The sequence below is a fragment of the Denticeps clupeoides genome, chromosome 12, assembly GCF_900700375.1.
Source record: "Denticeps clupeoides chromosome 12, fDenClu1.1, whole genome shotgun sequence".
NCBI classification, from domain to species: Eukaryota; Metazoa; Chordata; class Actinopteri; order Clupeiformes; family Denticipitidae; genus Denticeps; species Denticeps clupeoides.
The window spans coordinates 11182360-11198128 of NC_041718.1; the positions used below are offsets into that span (position 1 = coordinate 11182360).

The following is a 15769-nucleotide window of genomic DNA, read 5'->3' on the forward strand; positions in this document are numbered from 1 at the left end:
TCTCTCTCTCTGTCGCCTCAACAGATGCAGCACAGACACACGTCTCGTATATCACGCCATTCATTTGGCCTCCCCGCCCTACACCTTCATATGAGGAAGATCTTCCTTCTAAGTGCTGCTTTAAAAGTAGTGGCTGAAATCTGAAACCATGGTCGTATATGTACCATGCAATATACTCTGTGTCGATGCAGAAAGAAGTTAGAACTTCTAGAATAAACTTTAAAATATTGAGAAAAAAAGGGATGTGATGCATCTGTGGTGTATCTGTGATTAGGTCCTATTCACCCACAAGTGCTTCATGTCAGAGGCAGGCTGATCAGGAGCCATCACATGTTGTATTTTGACTTTATGTGATGCTGCCGGCTTGTGTTTTCTTTTTTTTAAGTAAATTTCTGTATTCTGAAAACATTATTCCATGTATTTCTATATCCATGTATGTAGGACCCAGTTCTGATGATGATTTTGGTCTTTGCAGTAATTCCATTTTACCTCCATTGTGTCCTAGAGCGAGATACTGGTGATTTTGAGGGGAATAGTCCCTGTATCTAAATCCTTTAGGTCATCCTGGATAAGCACATCAACTTAACGTAATGGGATTTCATTTTGATTATATTTATTTGTTAATTTATTTATTTTTCCTTGCCACACACCAACCCGCACTGAGATGTAAAAGACAATCAGACAAGCATCAATATACTCAAATTTATTTATAAAAATGTTGCTTCACATATAATATACAATCTAAACAGCTCAAAATGTCCAACCCAAAAAGGTGCGGTTTCCCCATAGTAAAAAAATTTAAAGATAAATAACAAATATATGCATACTATAAAAATACAGAGCATGTTAAATAATCATTTGAATTTAATTTATATGTTCATACAATAGTTAACAAAAGAACATGTGTGTTAATAGATACAGCATTGGTGGCCCTTTATAATTAGGGAAGCATTAAGCACGCAACATAATGAACTTTGTACATTACTAAGTCTGTGAAAAATAAAAATATATGCGAATATATAAATAAAATTCTCTTAATTAATGTGACATTTGCAGTAATAATGAGGAGGAATGCTCACTTTATACGGTGCATCATAAAAGCGATCAGTTCTTTAGTGAGCCACTAGGTGGCAATATAGAACCAGTGCCAAGCTGGAGTTGCCCAAGAGTGACTCATTACCTCCACGGCCGAGGCCGAGCATGGCCAGCACATTGTGGGGCCAGATGTATTGTATCTGTATTTAAATTTTTATTTAGACTGAGCGGTCCGAGACACAGGTAGCCCCTCACGCGCTGTCACAGGAAACAGTGCCGTCCTCTGCTGTCCGTGACGTCATCATCGTGCCACTTTCATTCACACACCAGCACTGTCCACGCTGCATGCCTCTAGATGAGCGACACTGCGAAGAGGAAAGGTGTGCGTCGGTGATAACTCTGATTACACTGGTGACTATCTGGATGTCTTGACATATAAAGAACATTTATCTTCAAGAACATGAACGATACCTCCAAGATACATATTGCTGGAAACATGTACATCCCTCTGCTTTTTTAACCATACATCTTATTACACCAACCTGCTTCTTCAAGTAGAAGCCTCGCTTGTCACAGTTGGGGATGTACAAATTGTGATCAGACTGGAACACTGTTAACTCTAGACGTCGAAGTACCACAGTCAGCAGTTTCCGGCAGGGTCCCTTCAAAAAAAATGAGACAGAGAAACCTTTAAAGCCACTGTCACAGTAATCTGTCGAACAAATGTAATGACGGGTCGGCATAGTTACCTTCTCACTCTCTATGATGTGCACTGGGGGTCGGGTCACTGTAATAAAGCACGTTACATTTCAATTACAGTGTGTTTGTGGACCAGTGATGAATATAAATAATTTCCATATACAGGTCGAAGCCATTATTGCATTTTCTGATGAGTACAACCGATAATCAGGCCATATAGTGCAGAAACTTGCCCAGAAATCTCATCACTCGGCTTAAGTGGCAAGTTCAGTGGAGGTCCAGTCACAGCCCACAGATACAGACAGCGAGTAGCATCGTAAAACAGGGCGGGCCCTTTCCTCTCGTCTGAGAGTCGACAGTCGTACCGTGTTCCAGGCAGCATTAGCAGATTGTCCAGGAGTGAAATAAACCTACCGCTGTGTCTGAGCTCTCACTCGCTCTCTCTCTCTCTCTCTCTCTCTCTCAAAAAAGTAAGTTCCAGCACAACAAGTCACATTTACCACTGACGCCACTGCAGAAATATTATTCAGAAAATGTGCTGGTCGTTGTCAAACTGCCATCGCTGTCTTTACAGAAGTGACCGCGGGCAGTGAACTCATTAAGAGCACACAGTGGAGCGCCTCCATGCTAACATGCGAACTTGACCTCGGTGACCCCTGACGAGCGATTACAAGCTGAAAAGACGCAGAAAGAAGGAAAAGCCTGCGGGGCGGCAGATGCATATTATATGTATGACTGTACTGGCAGGCGAGACCACACAACCCCCACCTTCCCCCTTCCTCCCCCAGCCCATCACTCGGCCAACATTCGTTATTCCTTTACAGGTTTACCCCCCTTGTTAGTGTTGGCTGCCCCCCTCTCAGAAGCACTGAGACCCCCCCCCGCCTCCCATGATGCTTGACGCCTGTCTCTCATCTGTCCTCGTGGTCGGCGCTGCGCCGAGGCGGATCACCTGGTGCAAACTCCATCCCTAGTCTGTAATATCTACAGCAGACTGCCGCGTATTCCAAGAATGTGCAGGATATTGCAGTCACATGTTACCCCAGATTCCTCAGCGCTGAAACAGCAGTAGAAATGAGGACATCTATTTGTTTGAATCATGATACAATGGGTCTGTGTAACCTGTAGGTTCTTACCTGGAGTTTGAGGATTGATGGCGGTCTTCAGGCTTCTGCAGACCCCCCTACCCTGGAGCAACGCATGGAGGGGGCTAGGGTCACTTGGAGGGGGTTTGCAGCGAAGTCCTCTCCCACAGCTTAGGGTGTACACCCCACAGGGCTCCCCCAAAGCCAGGACTGATGTGCTGTCCTCTGCTGCCTGCTTCTCTGCAACGTGGCCCCTGCCAGCACCCAGAGACTCCTTACAAGCAGGACAGGACTTCCGGGGGCCCATGCGGGAGGCCAGTGTCCAGGAGTCGTGGACAGTGAGCTGCAGGACCACTAGGAGGGTCAGTAGGTCATAGGACATGGGCATTTCTCTCCAGTTAGAAAAGTTCTCCCCTGTGCCGAAAGCTCCCGGGTCGGATGTTCCTGTCCTCCTGCTCGCCTCGATTCCTGCACCCCTCTCACGATTCAGCCAGCAACCTGAAACAGATGATCAGACTGTTGCCCGGGACACCACCGACGGCAGCTTTTAAAGATCAGAAAGGTGGAGAGAGAGAGGGAGCGAGAGAGAGAGAGAGAGAGAGAGAGAAAGGGAAAGAGGAGGGCAAAAGGAGGGAGAGGGAGAGAGGTGGAAATATTTAAACTAAAACATGGTGATAAATATTTTTTTTTCAGTTCCCTGTTACACACCCACCTCACTCATGTTGTTCCAAGGCAGGAGCTTATATATTCCAGCTGTTTATGGAGTTTATGAAATTCCACTAGACTGGACACATCATACATCAAACATTTTAAAACATCCAAACAATAACCACAATCATCATCATAATCACCACACATTACTAATAAATGAGAAGAATCGTTGTGAATATCTGATCATATGTCTGATCTGGTCAGTCAACAAACTCCTAAATTATATTAACTCAATAAAACTTGTTCAGGGGATTCCGGTCATTGCTGGACTTTGTGGGTCACAGAACATTCACGTTTCATCCAGAGAGAAATCCAATTAAGTAAAAGGTGGATGATGATCGAGAACACGGGTTGCGAAGATGACCCAACGCTTCATTTACCCACGCACGTCACGACGTCACGCGTTTCCCGTCCCACAGAAACGACTGCGCGTTTTATAGCTGTTTGTGGTTATGGTTGCCACAACATGCATTTGGCAATTTATGAGCAAGGAAAGATTAAAATATGACCTCGTTGCGCGTTGAATTGCGTTAATTCATAAATATACTGTACCTTAACGATACTTCTCTCTCTCTCTCTCTCTCTCTATATATATATATATATATATATATATACACACACACCGTTGAATTAACAAAACTATACAAATATGTAAACAAACTATATATGGATGGATGGGTGGATAGATAGATAGATAGATAGATAGATAGATAGATAGATAGATAGATATATAGATAGATAGATAGATAGATAGATTGTTTACATATTTTTATTTTTTTTTTTTATTCGACGGTCTCCCTAGTTGGAAAAACATGTTCTTTCCTGCTCATCTAACTTTGGCAAGGGCCGGTGGAAGTGAATAAAATAAGAATGTTTGAAAATTGCTCTCGCGTACAACAGTACAAGCCATCGGGAATTTTTCCGCGTGGCACGCCAAGGCTACTTTCCATTTTTCACGTTTGCTCCATCAATCTTATTCCGCCCACTTTCTGCCCTCGGCCGGTTTCTTCTGCTGAAATCCACTCCCTACCCGCCCGGTCCGAGGGTCCAAACGTGACGTCACGGTCTGGGGCGCTGATGCCTTTCATCTCCCGTCCTACGCGGGGACGCGTCACGGTCACTTCTGTGGCAGGACACCAGTCAACACGTCGCTGGTCCACGACGACACGCGAGTTGTCTCTTGCTTCTTTGCAATCTTTGTTGCTGCTGCTAATTTTGGCATCCATGCTGGCGACGCGCTTATTGATGGACCGGCGGGACTGGGTCGGTGTCATCACTTTCCCTGCAGTCTATGCCGTTCAATCTGTGTCGCGAGTCGCATAACTATTAGATGCATTCATGAAAATGCCCGTTTAAGACAAGATGTAACCATTTTTACGGGCGCGTACGTCACGGTCAGAGGCATCAGATCAGTCACATGCATAAATGTGCTGCTTTCTAGACAGAGAGGGAACTGTATATGCTTGATGGATATTAGTTTAAAGTGAAGTGATTTGTCACTTGTGATGAACAGCAGCACAGCACACGGTGCACACAGTGAAATTTGTCCTCTGCATTTAACCCATCACCCTGAGTGAGCAGTGGGCAGCCATGACTGGCGCCCGGGGAGCAGCGTGTGGGGACGGTGCTTTGCTCTGTGGCACCTCAATGGCACCTTGGTGGATCGGAGATCGAACCGGCAACCTTCTGATTACATATATAAATACATACAGGTCTACACATATGCATTACGAATGACACACAGACACACACACACACACACACACACACACACAAACACATATGTTTATACATTCATATGTGTATACACACGCACACATACATATTTTACTATAACTTGCATAAAATGTATGTAATACTGAGACACTTAGACAAACAAGCTAACACTCTATTTATGTCTTGAGGTTGGATTATATTTCGGTGCCTTTGCCTTGAAAAATGTTTGCTCAAAACTCTCAAAGCTGCTGCCAGTATCTTCCCGGGCATCTAGACCATTGGAAGGCAGAGGCTTCCCTTTGAAAAACTAGAAAACTGTCCAGGGACAGTCACACCCAATCACTGATTAACTGCAGACTGCCGCTTTGGAACCGAGCGTTTGGCTAAATTTAGTCGACACATTCGCATATAAATAGTTGAGAGACAGAACCGTGTTATTTTTGGACGCATGCTATACCTTTTCTCATATTATAAAACGGCCGGCCTTTGGAGCACAGAGGAATTTCTCTTTTTTTTAAAAAACAGTATACTGCGTGTAACAGGGCTTTCCAGTTATTCGCATGCACCTTTTTTTTTTTTTTTAAACTAAAATTCATACTTTAAACCTAAATCATAAAGACAGCAGACTCGTAAAAGGCATCCTGGTTTCTTGGAAGTTATGGTAGCACAGGCTGTAAATTTTGTAATGGGAGCAGCACGGTGTCTATATTTTGAGGTTGCTGTTTTGGTTCCAGGACAAGGCCTTGGGTGCAGCCATAGTTGTAGGGGCGGCGTCCACCGGGCCGCAGGTACCCGTCCCTTCGTCGCGGCTTGTGTTTGCCCCCTTGTTTTAAAATGAGGTGTGACAGACGCGCCGGTGATATAAGGCACGCTCCGCTCCTCGCACCTCAGTCAGACAGGATGCCCCGCGGCCAGGGAAGAAGTCGAGGGGGAAGGATTTTGTATGGATGTCCAGCCATCACTCACCGCGGCGCTTTCACCCATTGCACTTACTTGTCAGGCCCAGGTGGAGGTTTTCCAGCAAGCCAAATGTCTTTTCTGTTTATCTTGTCCCATTAAAGTTGTGTGTTTGACACGGCGCTGAGCAGACACAGACATACACACATTGAGTCATGGATTAAGGACCACTGAAAGAGGAGGGACGTGAAATACACACAACACACACTATAAAAACTTTTGTAGTGAGGTCATGGTTAATGGCTTAACGGCCCCCTTCTTTTCAAGCACTCCGCTCTTGATCTGTCACTGCCCTGATTACACCCCCGCAATGATGTCATAATTGATCACCCACAGTAGGAAAATGGAGGCTACGCCGCAGGTGCACTTCAGCAACTCGGAAGGAAAAACCAGCGGCTTTTTTCGTTTTTTTTCCACCTTCGGCTGAATGGAAGGTTGAACGTTGTGCTCATTACCATGGGAATACGTTGCCATAGGGCTGCCGACACCTCTGTCACTTCAGTGAGTGTTTGTGTTGGTGTTGCCCCTATGGGGACAAAGACAAGCAGCTAACACTGAAGTTATTTGTTTGCTTCTGGTCTCCAGGTTGTCAGTCAGCGCTTGGTCAAGTGTGTCTCTAGTGTCACGTGTTTCTTGTCAGCACTTTGTGGAAGTAATGGAAGTGCTGCCATCAATCATCTGAAGTATGTAATCCCGAAGTGAAGTTGTGTTTTGAGGGATTTAGCGAGTGTTTTCTGTTGCTACTACAATTTAACTGCTTGTGGGATAGGCCCGTGACAAAAAAGTACAATTTTCTTTGCGCTGTGCACGACAGGCAGCACTTTGGGGATGTTCACAATTGTAAGAGTCACTAGTTGGCCAATCAAACAATGTCTTCTGACGGCGCTGTCAACAGGTCATATATTACAAAATTAAACAAAGATGAATGCAGGACAAATACTAACTCTTGTATGTTTTGGTACATTTTGTGGTAATTTGGGGATGAAACAATCCTGTATCTGGCAACACTGCTTGCACAACTCTGCATATTTGACATATTGACTGGAACTTGTTTAAGTCAGGCCACACAGTGACATGGCGGTTAGTGTCATGGCCTCTTTCCTCCAAGGTGGCTCATGCTTTTTGTGTGTGTTGTGCAAGGTTTGCTCCGGCACGATCCCTGGCATCCATGACCCTAATTGGAAGTAAGTGGTTGAAGATAATAAGAGAGAGGTTAAAAAAATCCGGAATGAGGAAGTAGGGTACATGAGAACTGTCAGTCATTGCTATAGGCTCCTCCATTTTTTAACTTGTTAATTAAAAACACCATTTTCCGGGTGTCGGAAATAATTACACAACAACATAAAGGGAAGGGCAGGTATGTCATTTCTACTTTCCAGGTTACGGGACTAGCAAGAAGTCCTTTCTTGTTTCTCTTGTATTTATTAGACATACTCAGCATGACATTAGTGAATTGCTATGTCTCTTATTGCGCTTTGACAAGGTTCTTACTGCCCCGTGTCATATAGTCTATGTCGTCTGGGCCAACTCTAGTAAGTTTTGATAAGGGCTGTTCAACAGGGTATTATCATTTTATAATATTATCTATTTTGTAATGTATTCTGTAACAATGTATAAGGCATAAGTATTAAGGGCTATTCAGAATAGAGTTTTTTTTTATATTAGCACCAACAATAAGACATTAGCAACATGAGTATTATTATTCATTGAATGTATTTTTTTGGTATTCTAAATTCTGTTGAGAAGATGAACTTATTGTTTGTATTTTGAAAACATATCACTGTTATATGCATTCTGCTCCACCAAAACGCTGACTGTAACTACCTACGCATACGTTCTAGTTTGCTTTGATTTATTTACAGTGTTGAAGCTAATCAACCTGCCCATTCATACTGAGATTTAATTGCAACATGCTTAGAGTCATTAAACCACAGCCCTACATGTACCCTGGCTTTTCTACACAGTCTTGACCTCTAAGCACTTTTATTCTTACTCTCCACCATCTTGCGTTTGCCATTTTCTTTTAAAGAGTCAAGGATGTTTTCACAGCTCTCAGTGTTTGTAACTGAGGAATGGTGCCCTTATGCAGCTCAAAAAGACACCCACACACCTGCATCAGCCAGGTGGGATTAACACATACTTTTCGGAAGAGGAAATTGAAGTTGAATAATGCACCCTTTAAGTAAACTTTACCCCCGCTGGCAATGGCGAGACGCACCTGTCTGTAGCGTTCTAGTTCCAGATGAATGAATTGTAGTGTCCACTGTTGGACTCTCAGACTGTAATTCATGAAAAACCCCTCCCACAAACACACATCATTATATCATTCAACTGAAGCAATCTGTTCTTTGTATTGTTTTACATACGGATTGGCATACTGGCAAAATGCTGAAGTGTTGAAATTAGAATTCAGTGTCACAGACATCCTTAACAATGAGACTTTCGTGGTTGTTCGTGCTGAAGGACTGAGTCACTGAGTTTCATCAGAGAAAACAATCAGCCCATCAGTTCCCAGTCATAAAGAAAGCCTTCTCACAGAGCATAGTTAAAGTTTAACCCGGGTGTGTTCACCTAAGAGTACAAAGTGATTTGTCTTGATATGTGTCTCTGAGTTATCAGATGAATGGATTTATTTCAATATTAACTACTCCCAAGGTGTTCCCATTTCCTTTCTCAACACAGCTATACACCCCCCCCACACACACACACATAACAAGCTAAATATTCATTATTTCAAACCTTCATCCATCACATTCAATGCAGATAATTCTGTATATGTACTGTAGGCATGAGAGAGACTTGGAATGCATTGCAGGGGCATGTATAGTGGGTATGGAAAGTATTCTGACCCCCTTAAATTTTCCACTCTTTGTTATATTGCAGCCATTCGCTAAAATAAAAAATTTCCTCCTTAATATACACACAGCACCCCACATTGACAGAAAATCACAGAATTGTTGACATTTTGGCAGACTTATTAACAAAGAAAAACTGAAATATCACATGGTCCTAAGTATTCAGACCCTTTGCTCAGTATTTAGTTGCAGGACCCTTTTGATCTCATACAGCCATGAGTCTCTTTGGGAAAGATGGAGCAAGTTTATCACACCTGGATTTGTGGATCCTCTCCAGTTCTGGCAGGTTGGATGGTAAACATTGGTGGACAGCCATTTTTAGGTCTCTCCAGAGATCCTCGATTGAGTGTAAGTCAGGGCTCTGGCTGGGCCATTCAAGAACAGTTATGGAGTTGTTGTGAAGCCACTCCTTCGTTATTTTAGCTGTGTTCTTAGGGTCCTTGTCTTGTTGATTTTAGCAAATGGCTGCAACAAAGGGCGAAAAATTTAAGGGCGTCTGAGTACTTTCCGTATCCATTGTATTTAGCTGTTCCCTATAGCTTGCTTTTGTTTAACATAATAAGGACGCTGAACAGTTAGACACTCACCTATGAACCAGAACACCACAGAGTCACAGGTTCAAACCCCACTTACGACCATTGTGTCCTTGAGCAAGACACTTAACCCTGAGTGTCTCCAGGGGGACTGTCCCTGTAACTACTCATTGTAAGTCACTCTGGATAAGGGCGTCTGATAACTGCAGAATGTAAAACTAATTGTGAATTGTGCTGTGTCCTGTGTTCATTTACTGGAGGTTTCTGAAATCCTGAAACTCAGAGGCAGGAAGAACTATCCTCAAAATTGTATGCACTGTCAGCATTTCTCCCATGTCAGCAATGGGAAGCAGGTAAGGAGCTTCTGTTCCATTGAAATTTTGAAAAAAAAAAAAAAAAAAAAGGCGGATTGGCAAGCACGTACTAGGACTGCTAAAGCCTTGACAGACATGAAATTTTTATTTCTTTTACACAAACTGTATTTCTCTGCCATTAAGTGCCTTTCACATTGCTCTGTAGGGGGATTCTAACAAGATAAACATAACCTTAATCATTTGACATAAAAGGATGACATTCTAGAACTCCCTCTTTGATTTCTGCGCATAAAACGAACTGGAATTTACTGCAAGGCACGGCAGAGCAGGCATTATGTCAGAAGGCATACAGTGCTGTATTGTACTGTACAGGAAGGCCAGATGTGTCACAAGAAAAAAAAGTGTAAACCACGTAAAGATTTACTGCTGTAATTGTAGCCAAGGCGGAGGATGGGCGATCCATTGCGAAGGGCTTTTCTTTTGTGAGCAGAGCGAGGGTTGGACGAGACACATTAGCAGGAAGGCTGCATTGGTTGTGGTTGGAGGTTCAATACCCCTGAGGCAGAAATACAACAAGAGGTGGCTAGAGAGAGAGAGCAAAACGAGGAAACGAGATTCTGACATTTCCTCTTCACAACCTATTCCAGTGAATGTCACAACTTGCCATCTCTTGCAATTTTAGCGTTCTCCCCCCTCCCCTTACTTCCTTCTTTTCACATCTTCAGATTTATGACACTGCGGATGGTCTGACAGCATTTGTAGTGGGCTGTGAAAGGTGTGGGGGGGGGGGGTTGTCTGACTCAGAGAGGAAGTGCATGGCTGAGGGTTAGTCTTGAGAACTGTTCCACAGCTGGATTGCTAGGAGCCATGTTACCTGCATTCCTGCTGGAGATATCATAACCACACACCGCTGTCAACATGCCCTGTCCTGCAGCACTAGCAACCCAAAAGCACTACAAACACAGATGACAACCCCTTCCAACGGTGTGGATCTCCAGTGCCATGCCGGTGGGCCCAACGTTCTCTCACTTAATCAGACTCTCGGCCCAGGTCTAGGACCACCACGGCCTGCCAGTAATTTTTTCGAGGAAAGGTTTGAAAAGAGAAGGCCAATAATATTATTGTAAATCAAGTCCTTCACAGATATTTGGATGACAAAATGTTGAAATAAATTATGATCCTTTGGAGACAATTGATTGAAAACTCTTCTCTCCCAGAGGGTAAAACAGACGCCAGGAAATTTTTCCATGGAGATGCCAGGGAATTCTCTGTGTGAGTGAACTACATACAACTTTCCTTGACTACATGGGAACGTTGTGGATTAAAGTATGACTAAATGTGTTGGCTCTAACTTGTGCATATTCATAGAAATGTGTATGTCTGTCTTACAGTTTCATTTTTTTTTTGAGAAAAGAATATCATAAATGCAATAAATAGTTAAATCCTAATCTGAACATGTTTCCTTTGATGTAATAATAACAGGCTAATTTGACGTAATAATAACAGGGCTGGTTATGGTTTTTCTTATCCCTAATGGGAGCATTTCAAAGAGCTCTGCCTGTCATATCTGATGGATAAGTCAGATATGTTCCATATGACTTGAAAATGTATATTTCTTGTTTGGAATTGTCTAAAGAATGAAAAGATCTGTAGCCAGGATGTAAAAGCATTACCTGCCAACACTGACCCATCTGTTCCCATCTGCAAGTCAAAGACGAATAAGACTGTAGTGGTATTAATCATCCCAAGGAACCAGGCAGTTCGCCCCACAGGATTAGTATGTCACAAAGCATAACATTTTGAAGCACTTAAAATGTGATCAAAGTATAGAAAAGGGTGTGTAAGAGTTTTCAACATGCTCCAAAATTCTTCCAAGAAGCGTTGTGAGCCTTTATTCTGTCACAATCAGATCTCATTATCCTCAAGTAAATGTTGAAGCCAAGAGAGCCATGGATGCAGCCAAAAAATTTCCCAGGCTAAAAGAACCATTCTTGATTTCTGTCGGCTCAAGTCAGCCATCCCCACCTTAAAACAAAGCTGTGAGATCTTGGACAGACTGATGAGAGAGCAAAGAAAAACTACAGATGTTTCTTCAAGAAAAGTCATAATGGTACCCAAGTTGACACACCCAGCCGAGGCATGCATGCCCGACTTATAGCACCACTGTGGCACATTTGTTATCTGCAGCCAGGATCCACAATGTATCAGTCTTCTGAGAACAACATTTGGCTGCCCTGGCAGTGAGTCAGCATGGTCACCCTATCATTCCCATGCAGAAGAAAGGAAATAAAAATGTGGATGGTGTGCAGCTTTTCTCCAACACGATGACTGAGAAAATAAGGTGGGGATTGGCAGAATAACATTGTGCGTTGATATCTCTGGCATCCAACTATACCCAGAAATTTACCTAGAATGGCTAGAACTGTAAGAAGGGCAATACCACGTACACACAAATTGCACTTGCAACCATATTAAAGTATTTTAAAAACTCACAGAAAACGTTTTGATGTTGGGAAAAAGTCTGTTAAGAATACATAAATTCTTAAACATAAATGAACATCCCATTTGGCTATGGGAAGATAATATAAATAATGGTGTTTTACTGATTGTTCCAGTTTGGGCCCCTCACAGCTAGAACCTGAAGCAACGTGGTCCTGGAGAAGTTGTATCTCCATGTATTACAAACAGAACACAATAAAACAAAATGTAAAAGCAGTAGGAAAGTACGGCATGCTGATGAAAAGAGAGCACATTTTATGCCTCTTTCAGACCTACCTGTACAGATGCATCACACATACATAAACACCAGCTGGCAAATTCACCCCCATTTAACCCGAGATACTCGACACATTCAACCCAAAACACGCTCCTTCATACTCATGCTCAACTGAAGGGCCTCAAAAATTAAGCCGCCTCGACATTCAGAACAATCATCCAGTCACTCAAGTGCATCTGGTCCCAAAGTGCATTGACCATAAGCACATAATTACATGTTTTCTTTTTCACTCCTGCACTTAGAGTCAAAAGTTGAACCTGTCTTTATTGAGACGACATATCAAGAAAAAAAAGCAGAGGCAGCTGAGGCATATTTCCGAGCCATTAAAAGGCCAATGGAAGTTCACATAGGTCGAAGGCAGCATTTGCCAAGTTGTGCTTGGGTGGCAAGAAACTTGGCAAACTGCAGTCACAGCACCCACTGCAGAGATTGGCAGCAAACTTTATAAGAGTCACTAAAATACTGGGGAAACGTATCACTAAACCTCTCAATGACACACCTGTTGCTGGGACAACATGTCAACAAAACATATATTTTGCCTGTCCACACCTTTCACCTGTGGTTACAATCACCAGGCAAGGTACAGTATTCACCTGATTTACGTGGAAAGGTGTTGTTACTGTATGACTTACATCCTTCACAACAGCATCCAGTGTCCAGGCATGAAAGTTGGTGTGACCAACATGCTCCAGTCACAATGCCAAAACCAGTGATGAGTTACTAAAGTGGCAGTGGTGGCCTAGCGGGGCAGTGGTGGCCTAGCGGTTAAGGAAGCGGCCCAGAAATCAGAAGGTTGTCGGTTCGAATCCCGATCCGCTAAGGTGCCAGTGAGCAAAGCACCGTCCCCACACACTGCTCCCTGGGCTCACTTCATTCATTTCACTTCATTAAAACTGATCATCTGTCAAGTGGTGAGGTGTAAATGAAGAATGTTAAAATGGACTGAGCTTTCAGAACATCTCCATAACACCATAACAGTAGATCTATTGGGCTGCATTTTGGAATTGCAGGCGTCATTCATGCAAGTTTAGATCCGAGGCTAGCACAGAAGAGCCAGCAGAGGTTGCATGGTCCTCTGGATAATGGTTTGTAGAGAAGTCTGATTCATGCAGACGCTGAAATGTACAGGACATTCGGGGCACCGGTGGTTTTACAGTATTACAGTGTGACAGGAAACTACACAAGTGAACGTTTAAACGTAAAAAAAATAATAATAATAATTAAAGCATGAAAGAATAGAGTGTTATAGAATTGTTTAGTTTGGCCTTTTTTAAATGTCAATCGAGAAGATCATGTAAAAAACCTAGGTTTACGAACCCTCATTTGCAGCTAAGGAAGTGAGCTAATGCATGTGGCGCAAATCCTCCGGCAACTAGAAAGCATCCGCTTGATCTCTAAATGCTCTCTTAGGTCTTTATTGTGCGTGACAATGAGGTTACATTTCAAAGGAGACCAACTCCCTTCAAAGAATCAGTGTCACATTTGTAACAGGCTGAACAACTAGTAATTACATTTTAAGACGTATTTTATAGGACAGATCAGTGCAGTGGCCAGTGCATTCTCTAAAGTTACTTTTTCTTACACCGTAAGCCTTAACATAAAAAGCAGGTTAGTGAAAAGTTATAATTTGAGGAATGGGTTCATGATGGACACTGGTCACTGTGCAAGAACATGTTTTTCTGTCTTAGGACAACACGAGCATGAACACTTAAATTGTATGTTAATTATATACATTTGCCTGCACTGCATTCTTAAAAAAGTAATTTCCTTGTATTGTAAATAGTATTTGTCTATTGTTGTGATGTTGCTATTTTAAATGTGAATTGATTTCATTTTCTTGACTGTGGAGCATTTCATTGTACCTTGAATCCTTTACTATGTACATGTGACAACAAAGCTGAACTTAAACGTAATTCATAAATTTGATTGAGTGACAGTAAAATGTCTGAAGAAATTTTAAGAAATTGACCTCCCCGACCTACAGGACAACAGATTTTTCCACCATGATCATACCATTTGTTGTTGCTTCAAACGCGTTTGAAGAAACCAACCATATTTCATGATGTTCCTCTGTTTATTTGTCTCCACCATTCCCACCTCAGAGATGGCAAGACTTCTACAATGCTTATTGTGCCTGTGCATGCCTGTGTCTGTGGTTTCTACCACGAATGTGGTCTATTTGGCCAGAGATATACCTTTGTACCTGCCAAAAATACTCAACATGCGTTCAGACAGCATACTGGCCCCTGAATCGTAGAAGAATTTTGTTCTCAATGACCACAAGCATATATTATTTATTTCATGTAGAAAGGAAAATGAGCTTAATGAAGTCTTGAGGGTTTAAATGCAGGTGCCAGACATATATTTTGATTGTTAGAGTCATCAACAAATTGCAAAATCAGATTTTGTCAGCCTTTGCTTTTAACCCCAAAGGCAATGTTGGACTGATTAGTTTACACAGTAGTGGTATTCTGAGATCTATGGTTTTATGTTGATTTGTTTAACTGAGAAACCTTTATACTAAAATAATCTACATATTAACCCCAACATAATCAAACGTTTAAACATTACCTCAACTGCTTTAATATTCCCGTGCAGTTTTCCCCTGTATACGTCAATGTAGGCTGCAGTAAAAATCTTTCATGTTTTACAAAGTAGGATCATTTCAATGTTATAATCATGAATACATTGCTATTCATTTTGGAAATATTTACTACTTTTTCAGTTTTGAACCATGACAGACATTTTGTAAAAAATTGGTTGATTGCATAATTTTATTTATGTTTTACAAAACAGAGCAGTAGTAGGCCTGGTCATAATCCATTTATAGTGCAATAGTAGGAACACCCTTGAAGCACATGACATGAACTGCCTTCTTGATAAATACTGATCATACTAGTTGCTATATACTGCATGTGATTACAGTGGTTCCTCTCCAAGTACATGTAAATGTCGGTGGAGATGGTCTAATTAGTCTTAACAAAGTGTGCATTGTGATTAAAGCCACCGCCATATAGCCAATCACTGACTTAATGAAACAAGTGATTTAAAAAATGCCAACGAAAGGGTGCTGTGGACTCAATCTACT

At 42.2% G+C, this 15769-nt stretch overlaps 1 protein-coding gene across 2 annotated transcripts; it reads right to left on the reverse strand.

The window, feature by feature from the left end:
- Positions 1-688: 688 nt before the first annotated feature.
- On the reverse strand, positions 689-3799 carry LOC114800908 (insulin-like growth factor-binding protein 3). 2 transcript variants are annotated; one of them, XM_028998786.1, is made up of 5 exons: positions 3532-3799; positions 2871-3317; positions 1785-1822; positions 1578-1697; positions 689-1400 (listed from the first exon to the last, which is right to left on the reverse strand). In XM_028998786.1, exons 2-5 carry the CDS (start codon positions 3205-3207, stop codon positions 1287-1289), a joined length of 609 nt encoding a protein of 202 aa, XP_028854619.1. In that variant the 5' UTR covers positions 3208-3317; positions 3532-3799; the 3' UTR covers positions 689-1286. The 2 variants fall into 2 exon arrangements, with proteins under 2 accessions (XP_028854619.1, XP_028854618.1); XM_028998785.1 differs by lacking the exon at positions 3532-3799 and having other exon boundaries at positions 2871-3502.
- Positions 3800-15769: the final 11970 nt, after the last annotated feature.

Coding starts and splice junctions, on each gene's coding strand:
- LOC114800908 (XM_028998786.1), bottom strand. CDS start 3,207: ATGCCCATGTCCTATGACCTACTGACCCTCCTAGTGGTCCTGCAGCTC. Junction 1,823..2,870: donor CATCAATCCTCAAACTCCAG/GTAAGAACCTAC, acceptor GCTTTATTACAG/TGACCCGACCCCCAGTGCAC. Junction 1,698..1,784: donor ACATCATAGAGAGTGAGAAG/GTAACTATGCCG, acceptor TTTTTTTTGAAG/GGACCCTGCCGGAAACTGCT.